Below are 24,273 nucleotides of genomic sequence, written 5' to 3' on the forward strand. Positions count from 1 at the left end.
AGCAGCAAAACTGGCAGAAAGTCCCCCAGACTTGGAGCTGCTCGTGCTTCTAGTCTGGAAGTAAAACATTGGGAAAAAATCTTTCTAAATAAAGATGGAAAGTGGTCTTGTGTTTGTTGGAAGGTGTAGCCTCAAAAGTGGGATTTACAGGGAATAACAGCAAATATCCCCAAGGCTTTTATCCTGAGAACAAACAGAAAGCATTCAGGATCCCTCATCAGGGACAGCATTTGGGACAGGACCTTTTCTGTGGGAAAAGAGTCTCAGTCCTGGATGGATTTGTTCCTCCTGTCCTCAATAGATGGTGCCAGAGGCTCCTTTTCTCTGCCACAGCCATCCTGCTCCTGCTGCCAGAGGGGGGATGCTGGAGATGCAGGAGGCTGGAGGGGGTGCTGGAAAAGGCAGAGGGGAAGGAAAAAGGTTGACAATGGTCCATATATCTCCAGGATATGGAATTACAACTGTGCAGTTGGGGACAGGCACTGTTCAGCTTGGTTATTGAGGGTTTCTCTCTGCTGAAGCAAAAGTTCAGCCAAAGGCTCCCTGAGCTTTTGGGGATGTTTTCACCATCAGTAGCTTTGCCCTGAAATGTGGGATGCTGGATTTCCAACCAGTAACTGCTGTGTGTTTCCCATGCCAGGTGCAACGCCGGTAGTTCCCACTCGAGCAGCAACCCCAAGGTCGATGAGGAATAAATCACATGAAGGAATTACAAATTCTGTGATGCCGGAATGTAAGACTCCTTTCAAGTTGATGATGGGGGCATCAAATGCCATGGGTAGGCTTTATGTGCAAGAAATGGCTGGAAGCCAGCAAGCAGAGCTCCATCCTGCCTATCCCAGGCAGAGATTGGGGAGCAATGAACTGGGGCAGAAGTCTCCGTACCGCGGCAGTCACGGGGGCATGCCCAGCCCGGCGTCCTCGGGCTCGCAGATCTACGGGGACGGCTCCATCTCCCCCAGGACTGACCCTCTGGGGAGCCCCGACGTCTTCACGAGGAACAATCCCGGTTTTCACGGGGCACCCAACTCCAGTCCTATCCACATGAGCAGGACGCCTCTGTCCCCGCCGTCAGTCATGCTCCACGGCTCTCCCATACAGTCATCCTGTGCAATGGCTGGAAGGACTAATATACCTCTCTCCCCCACCCTGACCACCAAGAGCCCAGTCATGAAAAAACCCCTGTGTAACTTTTCAGCTGGTATGGAAATACCACGAGCAATGTTCCACCATAAACCCCCCCAGGGCCCACCCCCACCTCCTCCACCGCCTTCTTGCGCTCTTCAGAAAAAGCCATTAACATCCGAGAAGGATCCACTTGGCATACTGGACCCAATTCCCAGCAAACCGGTGAACCAGAACCCCGTGATCATGAACCCCACCACTTTCCACTCCAGTGTCCACTCTCAGGTACCCGTGATGAATGTAAGCATGCCCCCCGCCGTGGTGCCCCTGCCCAGCAACCTGCCCCTGCCCACCGTCAAACCTGCCCACATGAACCATGGCACTCACGTCCAAAGGGTTCAGCACTCGGCTTCGACGTCGCTGTCCCCGTCGCCGGTGACGTCCCCCGTTCACATGATGGCGTCCGGCATCGCCAGGATCGAGGCTTCTCCCCAAAGATCGCGTTCTTCTTCCACCTCGTCCGAGCACGGCAACTTCCTGCTGCCTCCAGTCGGGCCACAGTCATCCTGTAGTGGTATCAAAGTCCCCCCCAGGTCCCCGAGGTCAACCATAGGGTCACCGAGGCCATCCATGCCATCCAGCCCTTCCACCAAGCACGATGGACTCAATCAGTACAAGGACATCCCTAACCCGCTAATTGCTGGAATGAGTAATGTATTAAATCCTCCCAACAATGCCGTTTTTCCCGCTGCATCGGCTGGAAGCGGCTCCTTGAAGAGTCAGCCTGGTTTGCTGGGAATGCCTTTAAATCAGATCTTGAACCAGCACAATGCTGCCTCTTTTCCAGCAAGCAGTTTACTCTCAGCAGCAGCCAAAGCACAGCTAGCAAATCAAAATAAACTTGCTGGTAACAACAATAGCAGCAGTAGCAATTCTGGACCTGTTGCCAGCGGCGGCAGCACCGAAGGACACAGCACTTTAAATCCCATGTTCCCTCCTGCTGCCAACGTGCTCCTCCCCACCACGGAGGGGCAGAGCGGCCGGGCAGCACTGAGAGATAAATTGATGTCTCAGCAAAAGGATCCTCTGAGGAAAAGGAAGCAGCCCACCACCACGGTGCTGAGCTTGCTGAGACAGTCTCAGTTGGACAGCTCTGGGCTTCCCAAAGCTGGGTCTGATTTGCTAAGAAAGCCAAGTCAAAGCTCCTTCCCCATCAGCTCCATGTCGCAGCTCCTGCAGTCCATGAGTTGTCAGAGCTCCCACGGGAGCAGCAATAGTTCCTCGGGCTGCGGGAGCTCCAGCAGCGCCCTGCCCTGCCCTGGCACCCAGCTGCACCTGGCAGAGCCCACGCTGGGCCCTGCCGGCGTGGTGGCCCCGCTGGCCCCGGGGCTGCCCCTGCGTGGGGAGGGGCTGCCCTGCCCCAACCCCAACCCCAGCTTCGGCCCCGGCGCCGGCCCGGCCCCCTCCAACCACCTGGCCGGGCTCCTCAACCAGATGCAGGCCAGTGGGGGCTGTGGGATGCTCCCCCAGGCTGGAATGGCCTTGGGGAACTCCTTACATGCCAGCCCAGCTCAGGCCAGGCTCCAGGCACCCTCCACGCCAGGGATCCCCAACAGCATCGGCGGCAGCTGCAGCCAGAGCAGCCCTGAAGCAGGTACGTGGCCTCCCCAGGGGATTCTCCATCCTTGGAGATCCCTGCTGGGTGGGTTCGATGTTTCTTGTTAAATTTGGGTTTATCCCTGGTTCGTGCTGAAAGCTATATACTCATAAATAAAACAGAAAGAAAAAAAAAAAAAAAAAGCAGTGTAAACTAAAACATATCTCCCTTTTTCTGGACAAAACCATCTCAGGTGTCTGCTGAGAAAGGCAGGAGCCTCTTTCTGAAATGGAGAATGTAAACCCCCTTCCTCCAAATTATTATAATTTTGAAATTAAGGGGCTTTCAGGCAAAGATATGGGAATTAGGAATAACAGTTCTGTACTAGGGAAATTAAAATAGAAATACAGCACTACAAAGAACAAACCCCAAACCCTGACACAGTCAGAGTACAACCTGACACCCGTCAGGCAGGGTGTTGGCAGCAGTCCCATCCCATGGTGGCTGCATCCTCCTGCAGTGACAGATGTGGCTCAGTTGGAGCAGTGCTCCTGGAGAAGGGTGCAGGTTCCCTCTGAAGGTTCAGTGATGATGTGGAAAAAGTCTGGTTTTCCTCTGGAGTCCAGGGGAAAAAAGGGCAACTTGTTGTTCTAGAATTGCGGTTTTTATCTAGGTAGGAAAGCCTTGGTTCATCCCCTGGCTGGAGCAGCTCCCAATGGGATGCAGTAATTTTATCAGTGCCACAGTGGGACTCAATGGCCATGAGCAGAAAATGACTGGCTGGAGGAAGGATGGGTTGTGAAAAGATAAAGAACACTGCCCCAGCTGGTTTATAAACCATGGCCATGAACAGGAGATATCCCATGAGATAAAGAACACTGCCCCAGCTGGTTTATAAACCATGGCCATGAACAGGAGATATCCCATGAGATAAAGAACACTGCCCCAGCTGGTTTATAAACCATGGCCATGAACAGGAGATATCCCATGAGATAAAGAACACTGCCCCAGCTGGTTTATAAACCATGGCCATGAACAGGAGATATCCCATGAGATAAAGAACACTGCCCCAGCTGGTTTCAATGGATGCCCATTAGCAGAATATCTCCCACAGAGATCAGGATCACTGCCCCACCCTCAACAGATGGTGATAGAACAGATACTTTTATCACATTTTATTTATTGTAACCCAAGACACCATCCTGGCGTGGTTCCTGTGACAACTCTTGCTTCTGCTGACTTCCACACACTCTCCATGAATAAAATCCATTCACTTCTGGACATTCCCACACCTCTTCTGTCGCCTCTCCAAATAAATTGGAGTTTTTTTGCAGCCTGCCCTGCTCCAAGCCCAGAAGGTTGTGGCTCACCTGGTGCAGGTGATCCCTGAGTTTTTCCTGCTGAGAGGTTGGAGCAGAAGCTGGGAGTACCAAAATGTACAAAATAACCTTTTCAGGGCCAGCAGGAGGGAATGCCAACCTGTGTTTGCTTTTATTGAGGTAATTTTATAAGGTGGTGATTAAATGGTTGAATAAGCAGTTGGAGGAGTGTAGGGAGAGATTTTCTGGCTTGTTCATCAGGGAAGATTTAGAGAGGAAATGTGTTTGCTGCTGTTATCATCTCTGGGGGGGTTAAAGGGAGAAAGGAATCAACTCAAAAATGTGAATTGTATTGTCATTACTGGCTGAAGAAAGTATTAGAAGATGGAAGTGGTGTAAATGGAGTGGAAACCCAGGTCTCAACAAAGTGGTCAAGTGCCCCATCCTTAACCCAACCTGCTCTGCATTCCTCAGCTTCCTCCTTCAAAATGGAATGGAATTCTAGAAAAGCTGAATTACTGTCAAATACTCTTCTACTATTACTCTGGTCACTTCCTGATGACTCTTGAGGGTTTCTCCCCATCCCAGGGATGAAAAAGTTTAATTTTTTCTTGCCTGGAGTGGTCTCAGTAAGCACCTCTGAGTCCTTGCTGGGCTCTTTTGCCTTGTCATGCTGACACAGGGGCATTTCCTGATGCAGCTCCTGAGACTTTGCCTTTTCTCTGCACAGAACAAAGATCTGGCAGTGCCTTGGGAATTCTCTTCCCTGTCCCAGGACACAATCCCTGGGGCAGGAGCCCCTTGCTTCCCACCTTGCCTGGGGTTTCCACCACTCCCAAAGGTTCCTATGTTTGTAATTCCACTCAGCTCCAAGCTGAATTCCCCCCCAAAAATACAAATGCAACAGAACAAAGGAGTCAAAGCCCTGAAGAGAGGTTCCAGCATCCACAGGCAGCTTGGTTCTCATCCCTGCAGGAGCAGGAACAGGGGTAACCCCACCTGGGAACTGTTCTGGCATTTCCCTCTCTGGGCATGGCTGAGAGGATTGGAGTTACAGAATTACAAAGCCTCAGGTGACACTTTATCTAAAAGAGAAAAGGTAATTCCATGTAGGCAAAGTTGGGAAATGTTCCTTTCTCTGCTGCTGAATGAGTTGCTCCTTTAATTTGCTTGCAGAATACACATTTAATTGTTAATTATTTATTGAGTATCCATGATAAAACCTGGAGAATGTTTTCTTCTCTAAGGGGAAGTCTCAGGTTGTGTTATCTTTGTGTTATTCCCTAAAACTCTGCCCAAACCCTCACTGAGCCCTCCCAACAGCTCAGGAGTGAGGTTTAATCCAGAGAGGGAAATTCTGGATTTCCAGCAGAATGGGAATGTTCTTTCCATGAAACTCATGTGAAATGTTGAGTATTTTGTGTTAATAATATATTTTTTTTTTTAATAAAAATGAGTTGCCAGCCTGCATCCAGCTCTGTAATAAAACTGGGAAGAGGAATATTGGGATTTCTCCTCTGTTAGTTTTGGGGATGGAGCTGGTGAAAACCCCTGTACACTGAATTATCAAGAGCAGTTCAGCTGAGGAAGATGTCTAAAGGAACCTCTCATGTTCATATTTCACTTTGTGGCTTGTTTTTCCCCTTTGTTTTGAAGTATTTTAATTGCTAAATCTGTTTTCTGTGTCTGTGCCAGCAATTCAGAGCAGCTACTCCTCAGAAATAGCTCCTGAGAGAAAAAATCCTGTGAATCCCCACAATTAGCTGGTTATTGCCTGAGCTTTTAATTATATTTTAACCACATGGACCAAGTTTTGTTATTCCAGCTCTTGTTCCTTCCTCCACAGATAATATCTTTAATTCCCAGGTAATTTTCAAGGTGTGTGGGGTGGAATTTGTTCTTTTTGTAGGATGGAACTGCATCACTGGGTGGTGAATTTTATTCTAGGTTTTTATTTATTTACTTTTTTCCTGCTTAACATGTGGTTCACAGGGTAGAAAATCTGTGTTGGAGTGTTGAACATTCAACATCCAAATCCTGCTAAGAAAGCAACATCTATAAATAATGGGATGGATGGAAATGAGTGAAAATATTTGGGAATAAAAACTCTGGGCTGCTGAGAAGGGAAATTAAGGGAACCTCAGTAACCACTGCAATTAAAGAGGATCAGTGGTGTCAAATATTAACATTATAATATAGGAAAAATTCTGAGTCTAGAAGTTAAGAAGTGACAAAAATTAACAGATTTAACAAAAAAAAGGCTGTAATTCCTTCCCTGGAATGGGAATTTTTCCTTGAGAAATGCACAGAATAGAAATAGTAAAATATAATTAAACAGAGAAGAGCACAACACCAGTGAGGGTGAGGAGAGGAATTTGGAAAATTGAGAAATTGGAAACATGGTTTTGGAAAACAAACCCCCAAAAGAAGAGGTTTGGGAGGCTTTGATTTTACCTCAGTGCAAACTGTTGAAAACACAAATTAAACCAAACATTTTGCTTCCCAAAATTACTTTAAATATCCTAGAATCGCAAAATCAGAAGAATTTTGGGACTCCAGGGTCAGAGTCTGACAACTTTTTGGGACTTGTTGTGTCTGAGAAAAAAATTCTTATTGAACTGAAATCACTCCTAGACAGAATGGCAAGAATCTTCTCTTCTAATTATAAAGCAAATTTAAATATCCCATTGATTTGGGGTTCATAGAAACATCCAGAGGGACTTTTTCCTGCTTGGGAGAGATTATAGGGAATCACTGTTACTTAAATTTTCAGGGGTTTTTTTCCCAGTCTTATTTCTAAATAATAACTTATTATTACTATTTAATAAATTATTATTCAGAATAATTGTTTCCCTTGTTTTCCTTCCCTGTTTTGGGGAGAGGAAAGTGATTTTCTTTTCTATTCAGGTGAAGAAGGAAAATGTTCAGTGCTTGCTTGGACACAGCTTGGAGTTTTCTGGTGTTGTTTTACCCCTTAAAATTTGAATTTGACATCTTTCAGTTAACCTGATTGGTGTTTTAACTGCCATGCAATTTTATAGGATTGGGAGTTTGTAAAAATAATGTAATTAATGTAGATGTATGAGCCTTATTAAAGATATTATTATGGAGAAAAGCTGAATTAATTCTGGGAGATTTCCCACACATCTCCAGCTCTGAAAGTGGAACCAGTGGGCAGCTCCAGCCCTTGCTGGAGGGAGGATTATTGCAGGAAATAATGCTTTTTATTGAATTTTTAGCTTCCCAAATTCAGTCAAGTGTTTTCCTTCATTTGCAATGCATCTGCCACAGCTGTGAGTGGGGAGAGATGAGAGCAAGGGAGAAAATCCTGAATTGCTGCTCCTGCACTCCTGTGCTGTTATCTTGAGAGTTTTCTGCTCAGACACTGCTCTGCTTTCTGCTGACAAGTTTTCCTCCAAGTCATTTGCAACCCAGCAGTGCTGGGAAAATGCAGAAATCACAGGAGATGGGCAGGGAGAAGAGCCAAGATTGAAATTCAGACAGGTATTAAATGCTAAAAATTAAATTTTAAAATGCCTAATTTTATTAAATTGTGAAAATGCTAATTTTATTAAAATTTTAAAAGCCTAATTTTATGGATTTCAGTTGTCCTATAATTAGTCCTGGGCTTTTGCCCTTCCCCTGAAATTTTAGGGGCCGAGATTTCAACTTTGTTATAATTTAAAAACCCCCTGTGATGATGGAGTGTGCACAGGAGTTGTGGGCAGGCAGGTGAATATTTCCCAGCAGAGCACATTCCCTGCATACAAGGGCACTTGAGGATTTTTCCTGGTTCTGACAGGGATATTTGATTTATTGGCCCATTTTTGGTGATTTCTGTGCTGTCTCAGGGCGCTGCAGGATCTCGATAAGGACAATGAGTGACACAAGTTTGTGCTTAAGTGCTGAATTATGGTTTCTTTGGAATTGGGAGCAGTGTAATAAAGGAGAGATCAGATAAAGATCTGAAATGCTTTCCATTCCAGCAAGAAAAGGGGGAATATAATTGTCAAAATGTGTAACTCCTGGTTACAAGTATGCAGGTAAGGGATGGAATAGGGAGTTGCAGCAAGAACTCATTGTCTGGGGATTTAGAGGTTTTTCCATCAGCAATTTCCCTGGGAGGTGAAGGGTTTGGAAATCACTGATTGAACAATCTCCCCATTAATGCAAACTCAGAGGTTTTATCTCTAATTTGTGATTAATTCCAGTTCCACCCTGGTGTGGCAGCAGTGACCCCTTGGTGGCTGAGGTGTCACAAGCCCTTTGACTGTGGCATTAATTAAAATATCTGAGTGATGCTCTGAGCTTTCACACCCTCCTGGTGTCAGGGCCAGCTCTCTCCACTCACCCTGGGGTTTTGGGGAGGATCCTGCAGATTTCTTCTGCCTGAGCAGAAGGTGGAAAGAATTGAGTGAGGAGTTCCTTGGATGACCAAGGACAGAAAAGGGAGATTCCATTTTAGAATTTAAAAGGTTCCAAATTAAAAAAGCAGCCAGGAAAACACCCAGGCTAAGCAAAGCTGTGGTTTTCATGGATTTGCAGAGAGATTATTCACAAAGGGCTGGAGGGCAGGGATGGGTGGGATTTGGGGAGGAATTCCTGGGGAAGCCCTGGCACAGGTTATTCCATCCCTGGAGTGTCCAAGGCCAGGCTGGAACACCCTGGGACAGTGGAAGGGGTGGCACTGGGTGGGATTTCATTTCCCAACCCATTCTGGGATTCTCTGAAAAGCAAGAACTGAGAAAGTGGAATTTGTACCATTTATTTGTGCCCAGTTCTAAAAATGTTTCAGGTGTTAATGGCTGATGAGCAAATTCTGCATTTTCACTTTTCTCAGTGCATTCACACACCTTTTTTTTTTTTTTTTCCAGCACTCTGTTTTTGAGACTATTTAAATCCTGGGATGTGTAATGGAGAGTTTCTCACAGGGAAAAGAGTTGTAAAATAGCACTTGAAATATTCTTTTCTAATTAATACACTCCAAGTGCAATCCTTTTGGAAAATACATCTATGGTTAGGAGGGACAATTCTGAGATATTCATGATGAATATCTTCATGAGTGAATCTTCTCAAACACAAACTGATTCCATAATACCCATTTATTTTGTTGTCTCTGCTTAAGAACACCTGTCAAGCAATGCTTTTAAAAAAGGAACAGAGCTAAAAGCTAAAATCCACACAGGAAAATGAACCTGCTCTGAAAAGAAAGCAGAATTAAAAATGCTCATAAATAAAATCAGTAATATTTTAAAAATTTATATGCTATTTATTTGTTCCCAAAACATTTCCTTGACCCTCTAAGAGAACAACAGCTCTGCTTTTTCTGCATTCTGGATATTTCTTCTTTTCACTGAGTTCATTTTTCTCAGCAAGTGGCAGAAGAACCTTGGGCAGAGTCTGTGGCTGCAGGAGCTGGGCTTGGCCTGGGCTTTTGTGGCTTTTATTCTGACTCTGCATCTTTTTTCATTCTGATGAGTAAGGACTGCTCATTACTGAGCTCACACATGCTTGGCTTCCCTGCATCCAAAACAGCACATTTTTGTGGGACTGGGATTAAAGGTGGGATTTCCTTTTGGTCTTCAACTCCTCTTTGTGTTTTCATCCAAAAGCTGCCAAGTGTCAGCGGGAGTGGTCACAGAAAACCCTTGGGTGGGAGAGGTTTGGGATTTTGGAGGTTTGGGATTTTGGGGTTTTGGAGCTTTGGGGGTTTGGAGTTTTGTGGTTTAGGGGTTTTGGACCTTTGGAGTTTTAGGGCTTTTGGAGTTTTGTCATCATTCTGTCCCTTGGTTTGGGGTCAGCCATTGGGATCTCTCACAGCTCCACATCCCAGTGAAAGTCACTTTGCAGGGATGTCCTCACCTGGAATTTGTTGGGATGGTATTTTCATCTGTGGTGGCACAAAGAGATTTGTCCCTGACTGCAGCTGTAAATTCTGTAAATTCTGTAAATCCACCCAGTCCAGGACTTTTCCAGCCCAATTCCTGCTGTGCCACATTGGACAGAGGCTGGGGGGGAAATTTTTATTTTCCTGCTGAAGTTTGGCTGCTCATCCCCTGACTCCAAACTTCTCCACTCTGGATTGAAATAAGAACATTTTCTGTCTCCTACTCTGTATCCATCAAGACTTTTTTTTTTCCCTCAGGAGAAATTAATTAATTACTTAATTAATCTGGAGAAAGGTGTTGAATGCACTTTGGACCTCTCAGAAGCTGGAGGTGATGGGGTGAGAAAACAGAGCCTTTTCTCCCCAAAACCTGGCCCCAATTTTCCAACTTTGAGATTTGCTGCACAGCAAATCCTCTTCCATGGGATCATTTCCCTGAGCAGAATGGAAAACAGGAGCAGGAATAAATTACAAATAGAGATGAGTTCCACTGGAAAATACCCAAACTAGATTTGATATTCAGGAGAGCCCTCCAGAATAATTTCCTCATGCCTGAATTAAAAATTTCTCCATGTGCTCCATCCAAGGGGGAGTGGTACAGCTGATTCTGCCACTGGGAATTTCCTAAATCAAAGAAAATTGTTGGTCTTTAGGACTTTGCATGATTTTTAAATCCTTGGGGCATTAGTTCTAAGTACTGATTTTATTTTTAAAAATAAGTAAAATTTGCTTCTTTTGAACAAGAAGATTTTAGACCCACTGACCCAGAGTAGGATTTCCTTTTGCACTTTGCTCTCAGCTCATCTTTTGTTACTTTATTGTTTAATTTCTGCTCTGAAACATGGTAATGGCACTGGGAGAGAGGGGTGAGATTTGTTCTCTTGAGTTCAGGGCAGTGCAAAATATTCTGTGTTCATTCTGTGCCTTTTGGGGTTGTCACAACATTACAGCACTTAAAAAATTGTAATTTTAGTTAAAAATGATGTAAAGGTTTGGCTCAGTTCTTATCACTGAGTGTGCTGGCAAATCCCTTTTTAAGGAGTATTTGTTCAGAAAAATGGGAATTGATATTTTGTGGTCAGTGATGCCTTCCAGTCTCTCTTCCTAAGAGCTGTGTGAGTGAGCACTGTCAATTCAAAACTGCCTTCAGTAAAAAAACAATAATAATAATTTCTATTTCAGCTTTGCTAAAGGAGTATAAAGATACTCAAATAAACATTTTTACTCTTTTAGCCTTCTCATGTTAAATTTGCCCAGCTGCCCTTCCTTTTCTTCCCAAGTGGTGGATTTTAGACCACCCCAATTTACATTTTTCCTTTACAGATTGTGAATTCCTGCTGACTTGAAGCAGTCTCATCATACTATGCATTTTTAAACTCAAGAAATGCCTTAAATAATAATCTAAAATCCAAAACCCCACCAGTGAATGAATTAAACTGGAGGTGGATCTTGGACTCAGTGTTTCACCCAACATCATTCCTGTGATCCTTCTTCTGGTAGTTAATTCCAGCCTGGTCCATGACTAACTCTGTTAAGTCAAGGCTGGTTTTGGGTTTATGCTGTTGGAAATCTGTGATTATATGTGAATTAAATGTTGTTATAACCCCTGTCCAAGAACTTGAAGGGAGGTACAAGTGCTCAGTACCATGATCTCCAATGGGATGTGGCACAGGCTGTCTGGAGCATCTCCTGGCAGATCCATTCCTGCTTTTCAAGCACTCCAGAGTGGATTCCCCAGCCCTTTTTGCCCTTTTCCCCTGTGCTGAGTGCCCTGGAGGTGTCTCCCAGCACATTCACATTCCTGCTTTTCCCATTCCAGGGGCTTTGGGCCCGTCGGCATCGATAGCCATCGCTGGCACCAGCCAAGCTGCCATCACCAAGACCACATCTGTGCTCCAGGATGGTGTCATTGTCACCACTGCAGCTGGGACCCCTCTGCAGCAGGGCCAGCTGCCCATGGGGGGTGAGTTCCCCTTCTCTGGCCACGAACACTCGCTCCACTTCCCGCAGAACAGCTCCTCAAACAACAATCTGCCACATCCTCTGAACCAGAACCTCCTCAATTCCCTGCCCCTCTCTCTGCCGGTGAATCAGCAACATCTCCTCAACCAGAATCTCTTAAACATCCTCCAGCCTTCAGCAGGAGAAGGCAAGTCTGAGGTCAACCTCAACCCTCTGGGTTTTCTGAACCCAAATGTCAATGCTGCTCTGGCGTTCCTCTCCGGCGACGTGGACGGGCAGGTTCTGCAGCCCGTGCACTTCCAGCTGCTGGCAGCCCTGCTCCAGAACCAGGCCCAGGCAGCTGCCATGCTCCCCGTGCCATCCTTCAACGTCACCATCTCGGACCTGCTGCAGCAGCAGAGCGCCCCAGCACCTCCTGAGCCCCTGCCTGACAGCAGCAGGGTGGAGAACCTGCTGCCCAACGCCATCCCCAGCTTCGCGGGCGCCGACCCCTCCGCCAACCCCCTGCTCCTGCCCGCCGCCTCCGGCGCCTCGGCGCTCATGGCCCTGAACCCGCAGCTGGTGGGGGGTGTGCTGAGCTCGGGCAGCCACCCTGAGGTGGCCATTGCCACCTCCTCCCAGGCCACCACCACCACCACCACCACGTCGTCGGCGGTGGCCGCGCTCTCGGTGTCAGTGTCCATGGCAGAAACGCTGCTGAACATCTCCAGCGCCGCCGCCAGCGCGCCGGGGCCGCCCAAGCTCAGCAACAACGCCGTGGTGCCGCAGCTGCTGAACCCTCTCCTGGGCTCAGGCCTGCTTGGTGAGTGCAGCTTCTTGGGGGATTCAACCTCAGCAGGTCAAGGAGGGAGAATTTCACATTCTGGTTTTATTTTTTTTTGTCCTTCGCGGCGTTGTGGCTCAGTTGAGAAAATGTTGTACAGTAATTTCATGATTATAAGCCACACCATCAGGCAGGGTGTTGGCAGCAGTCCCATTCCATGGTGGCTGCATCCTCCTGCAGTGACAGATGTGGCTCAGCTGGAGCAGTGCTCCTGTACAAGGTGCAGTTTCCTCCCAAGGCCCAGGGATGATGTGGAAGGGTCTGGTTTTCCTCTGGGATCCAGTGGGAAAGGCTGCTCTGATGTTCCAAATCTCAGATTTTATCAGGGTAGGAAATGTTTGGCTTCTCCCCTGGCTGGAGCATCTCCCCATGGGATGATGGAATTTTATCAGCCATGCCCTGGGACTCAGTGGCCATGAACAGGAGAGATCTCCTGGAGGGAGGATGGGCTGTGGGACAGATAAAGATCCCTGCCCACCATGTTTAACAGCTGACCCATTAACAGGATATATCCCCTTTGGAGATAAAGAACACTGCCCCAGCTGGTTTATAAACCATGGCCATGAACAGGAGATATCCCATGAGATAAAGAACACTGCCCCAGCTGGTTTATAAACCATGGCCATGAACAGGAGATATCCCATGAGATAAAGAACACTGCCCCAGCTGGTTTATAAACCATGGCCATGAACAGGAGATATCCCATGAGATAAAGAACACTGCCCCAGCTGGTTTATAAACCATGGCCATGAACAGGAGATATCCCATGAGATAAAGAACACTGCCCCAGCTGGTTTATAAACCATGGCCATGAACAGGAGATATCCCATGAGATAAAGAACACTGCCCCAGCTGGTTTATAAAGCATGGCCATGAACAGGAGATATCCCATGAGATAAAGAACACTGCCCCAGCTGGTTTATAAAGCATGGCCATGAACAGGAGATATCCCATGGAGATAAAGAACACTGCCCCAGCTGGTTTATAAAGCATGGCCATGAACAGGAGATATCCCATGAGATAAAGAACACTGCCCCAGCTGGTTTATAAACCATGGCCATGAACAGGAGATATCCCATGGAGATAAAGAACACTGCCCCAGCTGGTTTATAAACCATGGCCATGAACAGGAGATATCCCATGGAGATAAAGAACACTGCCCCAGCTGGTTTCAATGGATGCCCATTAGCAGAATATCTCCCACAGAGATCAGGATCACTGCCCCACCCTCAACAGATGGTGACAGGACAGACACCTTTTGTCACACTCTGTATTGTAATGTGCAGCTTATAATCAGGTGTAGCTTGTATATGGACAAAGAATGAAAAGTTGCTGGCACCCAGAAATGCAGCTTATAATCGTGAAATTACTGTAATTTTTCTTATAAGGAATTTAAATCATGTTCTACTTTCATTCTTCAATGTTTAATATTGATTTTGAGAATTATTCATTCTGCCACCTAGATCTACTAAATCCATCTGAAAATGGTGTGAGCAGTTTGGTTTATTTTATTTTTATTGTTTTGGGTCAGCTGTGAGTGCCTGTGGCAGCAAGGGGTTAGTGGAAGTAGCTGTGCTGTGATGACAAACAATCAACATCCCAAAACAAGTGGTGAAAAAACCCTTAAATACAAAGTTTTTCCCTCCTGGATGATGATTTTTCAGTTATTTTTACCAAAAATAGAGTAGGTACTCTTCTGTTTGTAATCTACTGATGAGAATTAAATAATAATTAAATAATACCTCACCCCAACCTGAATGGCTGACAGTGAACTCAACCTACTTGGCATTTTCCTTACAAAATACATCTCACAGTGACTTCTCAAATGGAAATTTTAACTAAAGCACAAGATCTTAATTTTTAAAAAGAAACAAACTAGAAAATGGATGTATTTTAAGCTTTATTATTTCATTAAGTCAGGTTTGACAATGTGTTTGTTTTTTTTAGAGCTGAAATGTTCATGTAAAGTGAAATTTTCATGTAATAGAAATCATTAATTCAACTTTTGCTCTAGAAGATAGAAAAAGAGTTGGTTTGGAGTGTTGTGTGACATGGCTGAGCCAAAAAGCCTTTTCCCCTTCACATTTGGTGGAAGACCCATTTTGTTTGGGGTATAAATGATTTTCTCTCTCTCTCTCCCCTCCTCATCCCCCTCACCACCCCAGCACGGTTTCAGTGAGATTCCAAGGCCTGGAATTCCACAGAAGCTCCTGCTGCCATCCCTGGCTGTTCCAGGAGTCCTGTCAGGGGAGGTGCCACAAAAGACCCAGGAGTGGAGAAACAAAGAGCAGAGAGAGGATGGAGGGGAGCAGGGTTGTTTCTCCAGAGGTTTTCCTGGCACTCAGGGGATTTGGAGTGCAGGGAATTGCTAAATTTGCCTGTGCTTGCCTTGCAGGGGAAATGTCATCTCTGAACACTACTCTGAACAACCATCAGCTCAGCCATCTGCAGTCACTCCTCAACAACAATCAGATGTTTCCTTCAAATCAGCAGCAGCAGCAACAACAGCAACAGCAGCAGCAACAGCAGCAGCAGCAGCAGCAGCACCTTCTCCAGGGCTACCAGAACGTGCAGGGCTTTCAAGGCCAGCCCCAAATTCCTGGCCCAGCCAACAACCCAAACCCCATGGCGTGTCTGTTCCAGAATTTCCAGGTAGAAAACAAAATTAAATCAATATCCAAGCAAGTGTGCAGCTCTCAGGAGGTAAAATTCCATCCTCCAGAGTTTGGGTTTCTTTGCTGAGTAGGACAATATCATTTCTATAATTAAATGTATGCTGTAGACATGTAGCTGATGGATTTTGCAAATCAGGAACATTTGTTATTGAAATTTTATCCCTTTCTCCTTAGGAATTGGGTTTAGTTGCTTTGGAAAGAGTTATGTGCATGTATTGGAAAAAAGTTCCTCTGTATGCTCACAATCACTATAGAATTTTAACAAAACTCTTTTCCATTGCACAGAAAGGATCTTAAATCCCTGTTTAGCCCATTCTGATAATTCAGCAGTGAGAAATAAATACTGACAGCACTTTGCAGTAATTAGGAACTTAATAAGTTGTTGTAAGTGAGTGTGTGCACCAGTCCTCTTGTATTCCCACTGAAATGAGATGGAAGAGCTGTGATGGGGATTGTGCAGCCTGGAAAAACAGGGACTGGAGTGAATAAACAGTGACAAGATGGGTATAAATGGGATTTCCCTGCTCTCCACATGACACAAATATTCCTAATGCAGGTTGGGTATCAACAGAGCAAAAATAGGTGACAAAACCAGGGATTTGTCGTTCCTCAATGTTGCTGCAGAAGTGCAGGTGTGAGGAGGGGAATGCAGAGGGGCCAGGCACTGCTTTCACCCTTCCAGGAGGAAAAAAGATTTTTGAAGGAGTTTCCCTGGAAAATCTCAGTTCTCTGCCTGTTCCCTCTCCTGTAGGAATTTTGGTGGCTTTAGCCCAGTATTTCTTTGTGTCACATTTCCAGTTATATAAATAGTTACAGTGAGTAGTTAAAGGGTTTTTGGAATATTTGTACAGTTTTTGGTGGAGTGCTCCTGTTGACACCATGTTCCCTGCTTGTGGATGTGATGAGGAACAGGAAAAGCTCAGGAGGTTGAATCTGGAGGTGCCAGTTTGCTGTGGCAGGGCCTGGCTTAGAGCACAGGGGGGTGGGATATTGGAGTCCATGGCATCCCATGGGAAAGGCACACAGCAAAGGGGAAAATGGGAATGGACCAATTCCTAAAGCACAGTGATGGCATTCAGGAATCACTGAGGAGCTCAGAAGGGCAGGAGCAGTGCTGGGTCTGGGAAGGGAAGAAAGGGAATAGTTGAGAGCAGAATTCAGAGGTTGTGGGGTTGAGATCTCTCCTCCTCTGGAGATGCACTTACCCCCCTGGATGTGATCTGTGCTCCAGCAGGAGGCTGGATTAGAGCTCAGCTGGATAAAAAAAGGCTCCCTTTTGGCAACTTCCAGAGTTGGGGGGCTACAGGGAGGCTGGAGAGGGACTGGGGAGAGAGGACAAGGAGGGATGGGTTCAAACTGCCAGAAGGGAAATTTAGGTGGGATATTGGGCAGGAATTGTTCTCTGTGTGGGAGGTGAGGCCCTGGTACAGGGTGCCCAGAGCAGCTGTGGCTGCCCCTGGATCTCTGGCAGTGCCCAAGGCCAGGCTGGACAGGGCTGGGAGCAGCCTGGAACAGTGGAAGGGGGTGGCACTGGGTGGGCTTTGAGGTCCCTTCTCACCCAAACCATCCTGTGGCTCTGTATCAGACATGCTGACCTTGGGGAAGTTGTTTAGGACTCGAGAGGAAGCAGGAGCCCGCTGACACAAGGTCTGGGACTGTGGTTTTGTTTTCCTCTAAACCAGGTTTTTCATTCTCTCTCTAGCTTGTTCAGTGTGAACATTTGTAGCTGGTGTATAACAAAAAGAAATGAATAAGCACAGAGTTTATCTGCTGAAACCCAACCTGAGTTAGAGCAGCAATTCCCATCTCCTCTCCTTCCCCCAGGTGCGGATGCAGGAAGACGCCGCCGTCCTCAACAAAAGAATGATCACCCAGATGGGAATGGCGTCGGTTCCCGAGAGCTCCAACACTCTCCTTCCTCCCTTCCAGGAGCCCCCCTGTGACCTGCAGCAGAGACCTGACCCATCCCTGGGCCAGCAGGCCAAGGACAACCCCAACGCCGCCGCGGGCGACGCCTCGGTGGACGCCATCTACAAGGCGGTGGTGGACGCCGCCAGCAAGGGGGTGCCGGTGGTGATCACCACGGCCGGCTCCAGCTCCACGCAGCCGAGCCCCATCCCCGCCCTGAGTGCCATGAGTGCCTTCACAGCCTCCATCGGGGACCCCCTGAACCTTTCCAGCGCCGTCAGCGCCGTCATCCACGGCCGCGGCGCCGAGCACGAGGGGCGCGGCCGCGGCGCCCGCGGCGCGCGGGGCCCGAAGGGCTCGGAGCACGGCAAGGGTTCCGGCGAGGGGGACGGCTACGAGTATTACAAATCAACCACTTGTAACACGCCCAAAAAGCAGTGGGAAGGGGAGCAGAGCCCCGTGGGGGACATCAACAGGTGGAAATGCGAGGAGTTCCTGGAGCACTCCGCCCATCTCCACGGCAGCCCGTGCCACGAGAGGCCCAACAACGTCTCGGCGCTGCCGCTGCTGCAGGGCGAGCAGCACCAGGCCCTGCTGGCCCAGCGGAACTGTCAGAGCGAGAAAATGCTGGAGGAGAATTTCAGGTATAACAATTACAAAAGAACTATGATGAGTTTCAAGGAAAGACTGGAGAACACTGTGGAACGATGTGCACACATCAACGGGAACCGCCCGCAGCCCACCAGGGCCTTCGGGGAGTTGCTCAACACTTCCAAACAAGACCTGATCCTAGAAGAGCAATCCCCCAGTTCCTCCAATAGCTTGGAGAGTTCCTTAGTGAAAGACTACATCCATTACAATGGAGATTTTAATGCCAAAAGCATTAACGGGTGCGTGCCCAGCCCCTCGGATGCTAAGAGCATCAGCAGCGAGGAGGATCTGCGGAACCCCGAGTCGCCCTCGTCCCACGAGCTCATCCACTACAGGCCGAGGACGTTTAACGTGGGCGACTTGGTCTGGGGCCAGATCAAAGGACTCACTTCCTGGCCTGGCAAACTTGGCAGAGAAGAAGAGGTTCACAATTCATGCCAACAGAACGCTGAGGAGGGGAAGGTATATTTATATCTCTATGCACATCTCTCTCTGTCCCCTCACCGGCACGCCAGTCAGAATTTTGTCTTTATTTTGTCTCTTCTTTTGTGGGTTTTTTTTTTCACAGCTGTAGCTTGTAGAGCTGAATTTCCCCCTTAATTTCCTGCCAGGGCTATGAGACAGGTTTGATTTGGGCTTTGCTAAATGGTTTTTAACAAAAAGTGGTTCTCACTTACATGGCGTGTTCAGACAAATTCCTGCCTGTGTCCAAAGCGTCTGAAACGGAAATACCTGAAAGTGTTGAAACTGCAAAAAAGGAGAAGTGGCCTAATCAGATTGAGGAATCTTTAATGAGTGAAATCTTGCTGATTGACACACACTTCTCACAGGAAATGCACACACATTTCCAACTCTAAAGGAGGTTTTGATCATCATTTAGTAATAAGGGAAGCGTTCCAGTTTGCTCTTTCATACTAAAATTCTTTTTTTTTGTGTCAACAAATCATGTGCTTGTTGGGGAATATACAGGAAATGCAGTTATCAGGGAGTTACTGGTTATTACATTATGGAAAATATTCCCAAATCTGGTCTCCACTGCCTGTGTAACATTTTATGTTTGTAGTTCTTATAAAATCCTGCATATCTTCCACCTATAAATATTAAAAATTTTAAAAATGCATAATCAGAAAGGGGAGATTTAAGGAAATAGGGGTTTGTCAGTGACACAAAGAAATCAAATCACTTAAAACTGAGGAGAGTGGGTTGGACCAAAGTGTTCCTTTCCCCAAAATTCAGCCAAGAGCAGATACCCAGAGGAGAGAAGGGACAAGAAGCTCATCCCATCCCAGCCCAGCCATGGCAGGGACACCTCCCACTGTCCCAGGGGGCTCCAGCCTGGCCTTGGACACTTCCAGGGATCCAGGGGCAGCCACAGCTGCTCTGGGAATTCCAGCCCAGCCCCTCCCCAATCCCTGAGTTACAAGTCAGGCAGTGGAGGCACAGGAGAGGATCACAAACTTTTGGGATGAAACAAATCTGGAAGAATTCCATGTTCAATATCCCTGTTGTGTGAGTCAGGAACAACATTCCCAGTGTGCTGTTATGGGTTAACTTCAGAATCTGTGTGTCCAAATCTCTGTGAATGTTTAATAGAATTGAAGGGTTCATTTTTTAGAACTTCTGTAAAGAGGGGAATTTTCTTACCTGCATTCCTGAGCAATTCCATGTTTCCTCCCTAAGCTGTGGATCCCAGAGTGTGCTGTTGGTTTTGTGGTGGGGTTTGTGTGCACTGTATGGGAATTGTGGGGTGTTCAATCCCATTTTATTGGATACTGAAGCACAAAACCAGGGAAGCAGATCCTTGGAATGCTCACAGCAAGGTGGAAACCAGCCCAAGCTCTCCATGAGGAATTCCCACATCATGGATCACCTCTGGCATCAGACCCCCTTTAATTAATCATTTTTAATTTAAATATGAAAGAAATGGGTTTCATTCCTTCATCAAGAAGTGCAGAGTGAGCAGCCATTCCAAAGAGCAGGAGTGGAAGGTGGATACACAGGGAAGAACCCACACCAAACCAGAAGAAATCACCTGGAAAACCACAAAGAAACATCCTTGAAAACCACAAAGAATTAACCTTGAAAACCAAATGTTCTTCAGGAGTTCTGCACCAGTCCCTGGTGGGAGTGACCTGCAGCACATGGGAAAATTCCTTTTTCTCTGGAGCTTCTTGTAAAGTTTTTGTGTAACCAAATGTGACCCTCCTCTCCTGTGTTATATTTATTTCCTGTTGGGATTTGTACATTCTCTGGTCTTTTGATTATTTCTTATTTGATTTTTGTTTCCATTTAAAAAACTTTGGGCATCCAGGTATTTAATGGAATAATGGATCTGTTTGGAGGATCCAGGCAGGAGAAGGAGGAATGTTGCACTTCCTTTCCTTGGTTTTTGGCAACTGGAAATTACAGGAGCCAAAGGAAGAGCAGGAGGAAGAAAAGCAGCAAGCCTGAGTCTAATCCCAAACCAGAGGAGTTGTATCTCATTAAGCAATTAATTTGATTATTATTCATCACCCACAGGTTTTGTGGGAGCTTTTCATGGTGAATTTGAACAGGGCAAATCCTGGCTGGTTAAACTGGGCTGGTTAAACTGAGTTTTTCTGGTTGTGCAGGTAAAACAGGAGCATTCCTCCCAACTGTGTGTGTGATTTGGTGTTCACTGGCCTGGTGTTGATATTGATGATTATTAATTGTTACTTCTGTTGGAGTTGCTTTCCTTGTTTTGTAGCAATTTGGTATTTCTTCCCTGAAAAACCCAAGTTTTTGGTTTTTTTTTTTGTGTGTAACCATGACAAAATGCCAATAATGAAGATTTTTTTTGTTTCTTTAAGAGGTCCTTTGTTTCACAGACATGATATTAATTCTTGATAACTTTATTTACATTGAGCTTTTTAATTTCTATCCTGGCAGCCTTTGGCAGTTTGTTCCTTAGATTGCACATTTCTGTCAAGGATAGGGATTATTCCTTTTCTCTCATGTTTGTCCTTAGAAGAGCTGCCCAGGTTCTCAATTTCTTCTGAACTTGTATTCTTCCAAAATCCAATGAGGGGAGTGGTTATTGGAAATATTTACATCAAAAATGAGCAGGTTTTAAGGGAAAGACACTACCGTTTGTGGCATAATTGAATTTATTTCATGAAAATTGAAATCTCAGCTCCCCAAGTTCAGATTTCTCCATTAATGACTCCTGGAATTCCCTGGATCAGCACATTCCCAATTTCTTTAGCACAGGTGTGACTTCAAGGCACTGAAATTTGATCTAAATGTGTAATTTTGGGCCTTATTTCAAGAGATTTTGGCAACTGCTCACTCATTACCTCCTCCTTGATGTGTCCAAACGTCAGAATTGTGGTGAATATAAATTATTCAGGAATTGGAATGCAGAATTTGGAGGGAATTTGCATTCCCACTTCATTTCTAGGTTGTGTATAGGCACACACTCAATAAATCTGTATTTATGTAAAATGTCAAGTAAGATGTAGCAAAGAAACAGGAACTGAAACTTTTATTTTCTTCAGGTAGATGTGTTCCAAATATCTGATTTTGTTGTTTTTTACCAGCAGGAATGACTGAGCCAGATCAGAATAGTAGAGTGAAGTGGCTTCATGTTTTGAGATGCAAATGATGAAATTATAGAGATGTTATCATTAATTTTCTGCTTTTATTGTTTACACTGGGATTTACTGTTGCCCACACAGTGGTTGAAATTGCTCAAATTTAAAATATTCAAGATTTAAATCCCCAGTTCTCTTGAGCACATGCCCAAATTGGATTGCTGAAGAAAAATAAAAAATCATGAAAATAATTTATTTTAGGACAAATAAATAAGCTGGAGAAAGCTCTGGTGAAGATTCCTGGGTTCAGAAGGTAAATTAGGATTTCCTTCTGGAATAAGAATGAATTTGGCCATGAGTTGAACAGAGACTTGGAATTCCTCACCCAGGAACTTTGGTGTCAAAATGGGATCATCAGTGCCAGGCACTCAGGGTTCCAGGTGTAAAATCCATGTGGGGAACTCCACCAGCACCACCAAGAAAGGTCTTTAAAAGATTCTTTTCCTCACTTTTATTGCCATAAATGTCCCAGATTTGCGTTTCTGGTGAGAAATCCCAGTAAGGGGTAAATGTGGGAAGGGTGGGGAGCTCCAGATGTTGTTCCTGCCCTGCTTGAGGGGGATTGCAGGGCTGGCAGTGCAGGAGAGGTGGGATTTGCTGCTGTGGGTAACGAGGTTTGGTGTCCATCCCTTCCCCAGGTGGAGCCGGAGAAGCTGAAGACACTAACGGAGGGGCTGGAGGCGTTCAGCCGCGCCAGGAAAAGGAACAGGAAGTGAGTCCATCCTGCTTCCCCACCAAATCCCAACCATTCCCTGCCTCTGCTGCCTTCTGGGGGCAGCTCAGCTGTCCTGCTTTGGAGGGCAGGTGTCTGCTAAGAAAAGCAGGAACAGAGAATGTAAACCCCCTCCCTCCAAATTATTGTAATTCTGAAATTAAGGGACTCTCAGGCAAAGATATGGGAATAGGAATAACAGTTCTTTACTAGGGAAATTAAAATAGAAATACAGGACTACAAAGAACAAACCCCAAACCCTGACACAGTCAGAGTACAACCTGACACCTGTCAGTCAGGCAGGGTGTTGGCAGCAGTCCCATCCCATGGTGGCTGCATCCTCCTGCAGTGACAGATGTGGCTCAGCTGGAGCAGTGCTCCTGTACAAGGTGCAGTTTCCCTCCCAAGCCCAGGGATGATGTGGAAGGGTCTGGTTTTCTTCTGGGATCCAGTGGGAAAGGCTGCTCTGATGTTCCAAATCTCAGATTTTATCTGGGTAGGAAATGCTTGGCTCCTCCCCTGGTTGGAGCATCTCCCCATGGGATGATGGAATTTTATCAGCCATGCCCTGGGACTCAGTGGCCATGGACAGGAGAGATCTCCTGGAGGGAGGATGGGCTGTGGGACAGATAAAGATCCCTGCCCCAGCTGGTTTAACATCTGACCCATTAACAGGAGATATCCCCTTTGGAAATAATGAACACTGCCCCACCTGGTTTATAAACCATGGCCATGAACAGGAGATATCCCATGAGATAAAGAACACTGCCCCAGCTGGTTTATAAACCATGGCCATGAACAGGAGATATCCCATGGAGATAAAGAACACTGCCCCAGCTGGTTTATAAAACATGGCCATGAACAGGAGATATCCCACAGAGATCAGGATCACTGCCCCAGCTGGTTTAACAGATGGTGATAGGATACAAACTTTTGGTCACATCCTGTATTGCAACCTAAGACATCAGCCAAACCCAGGGTTCATTCCTTGGAATTCCTCATGTTGGAATCTGGTGTGTTTCACCTTTTAGTGACAAATGCCAGCAGAGAGAAACTGTGAAACAGCAAATATGGGACATGAAGTATCAGGATGGGGGAAAAGAGGAAAATTAGTGGAGTTTATTGGAAGTTAGAAGGATATTTAACTTTTTTTCCATGATCCCAACTCAAACCTTAACTTCCCATGACATTGTTACAGGTCTGATCCTCCCTGTGCTCCCAGCCTGGGGGCTCCAGGGTCAGGACATTCCCCATTAATTCATTTGTAATTCACTTTTTTTCAAGTTTTCTTTCAGTCCTTAAGAATTACTGATGGCTTTTATCTTTTCTCCTAGAAGTGGAAAGCTAAATAACCATTTAGAAGCTGCTATACACGAGGCCATGAGTGAACTAGACAAAATGTCTGGGAATGTAAGTTCCTTTTCCTTGGGAATATTCTCCTTTTCCACGTTTGCATGTGTGTCCCTTGGAGGGAGGCTTGGCTTGGGGTGGCTTTTTAACAAGTTCTGCTTTTATTTTATGAAATCATGAAGAGTTTTCAATATTTCCCCTGCATTAAAAACTCTTTGCAAATGTCTGATGGTTCTGAAAAATGGGAAAAGTTGTAGGATTTGAGGTGCATCTTTCTTTTGAGTGCAAAACTCTTGGAATTCAGTTTTCCCCATGAGAAATGAAAGATATTGTCATGAAAGGTAAGTTAAAAAAAAAGAATATTTCTAATATCACATCCAAGAGTGATTTTTCCACACTAATTGCACTGTTATTGTAACTCCAGCATCTTTCCAATAACAAGTTTAGTTTATAAAATATCCTCATTTTTATTTCTAAAACTTGGCTGTAACTTCATTGCAGCCCACCTAAAAATAAAAAACAAATCTATCACAGCACATATAACCTCCCACATCTTGTATTTGGTCATTAATTATTCAAATTATTAATTAGAAAAGGTTTGAACACAAGAAAAAAAGGGTTTTTGCTGATATTCAGTGCTCTGGTTTGGA

At 45.7% G+C, this 24,273-nt stretch overlaps 1 protein-coding gene across 2 annotated transcripts in view; it reads left to right on the forward strand.

Annotated features, from left to right (window-relative positions):
- Positions 1-24,273, forward strand: part of MBD5 (methyl-CpG binding domain protein 5) — a 114,221-nt gene that overhangs the window by 87,378 nt on the left and 2,570 nt on the right. For both annotated transcript variants that reach the window (XM_033064836.1, XM_033064837.1), the window contains 6 exons: positions 641-2,779; positions 11,748-12,692; positions 15,109-15,365; positions 17,213-18,409; positions 22,200-22,273; positions 23,608-23,683. In XM_033064836.1, the coding sequence (XP_032920727.1) occupies positions 641-2,779; positions 11,748-12,692; positions 15,109-15,365; positions 17,213-18,409; positions 22,200-22,273; positions 23,608-23,683 (4,688 nt within the window). The remainder of the gene's footprint in view (positions 1-640; positions 2,780-11,747; positions 12,693-15,108; positions 15,366-17,212; positions 18,410-22,199; positions 22,274-23,607; positions 23,684-24,273) is intronic.

This window comes from Catharus ustulatus, chromosome 7, assembly GCF_009819885.2.
Source record: "Catharus ustulatus isolate bCatUst1 chromosome 7, bCatUst1.pri.v2, whole genome shotgun sequence".
NCBI lineage: Eukaryota > Metazoa > Chordata > Aves > Passeriformes > Turdidae > Catharus > Catharus ustulatus.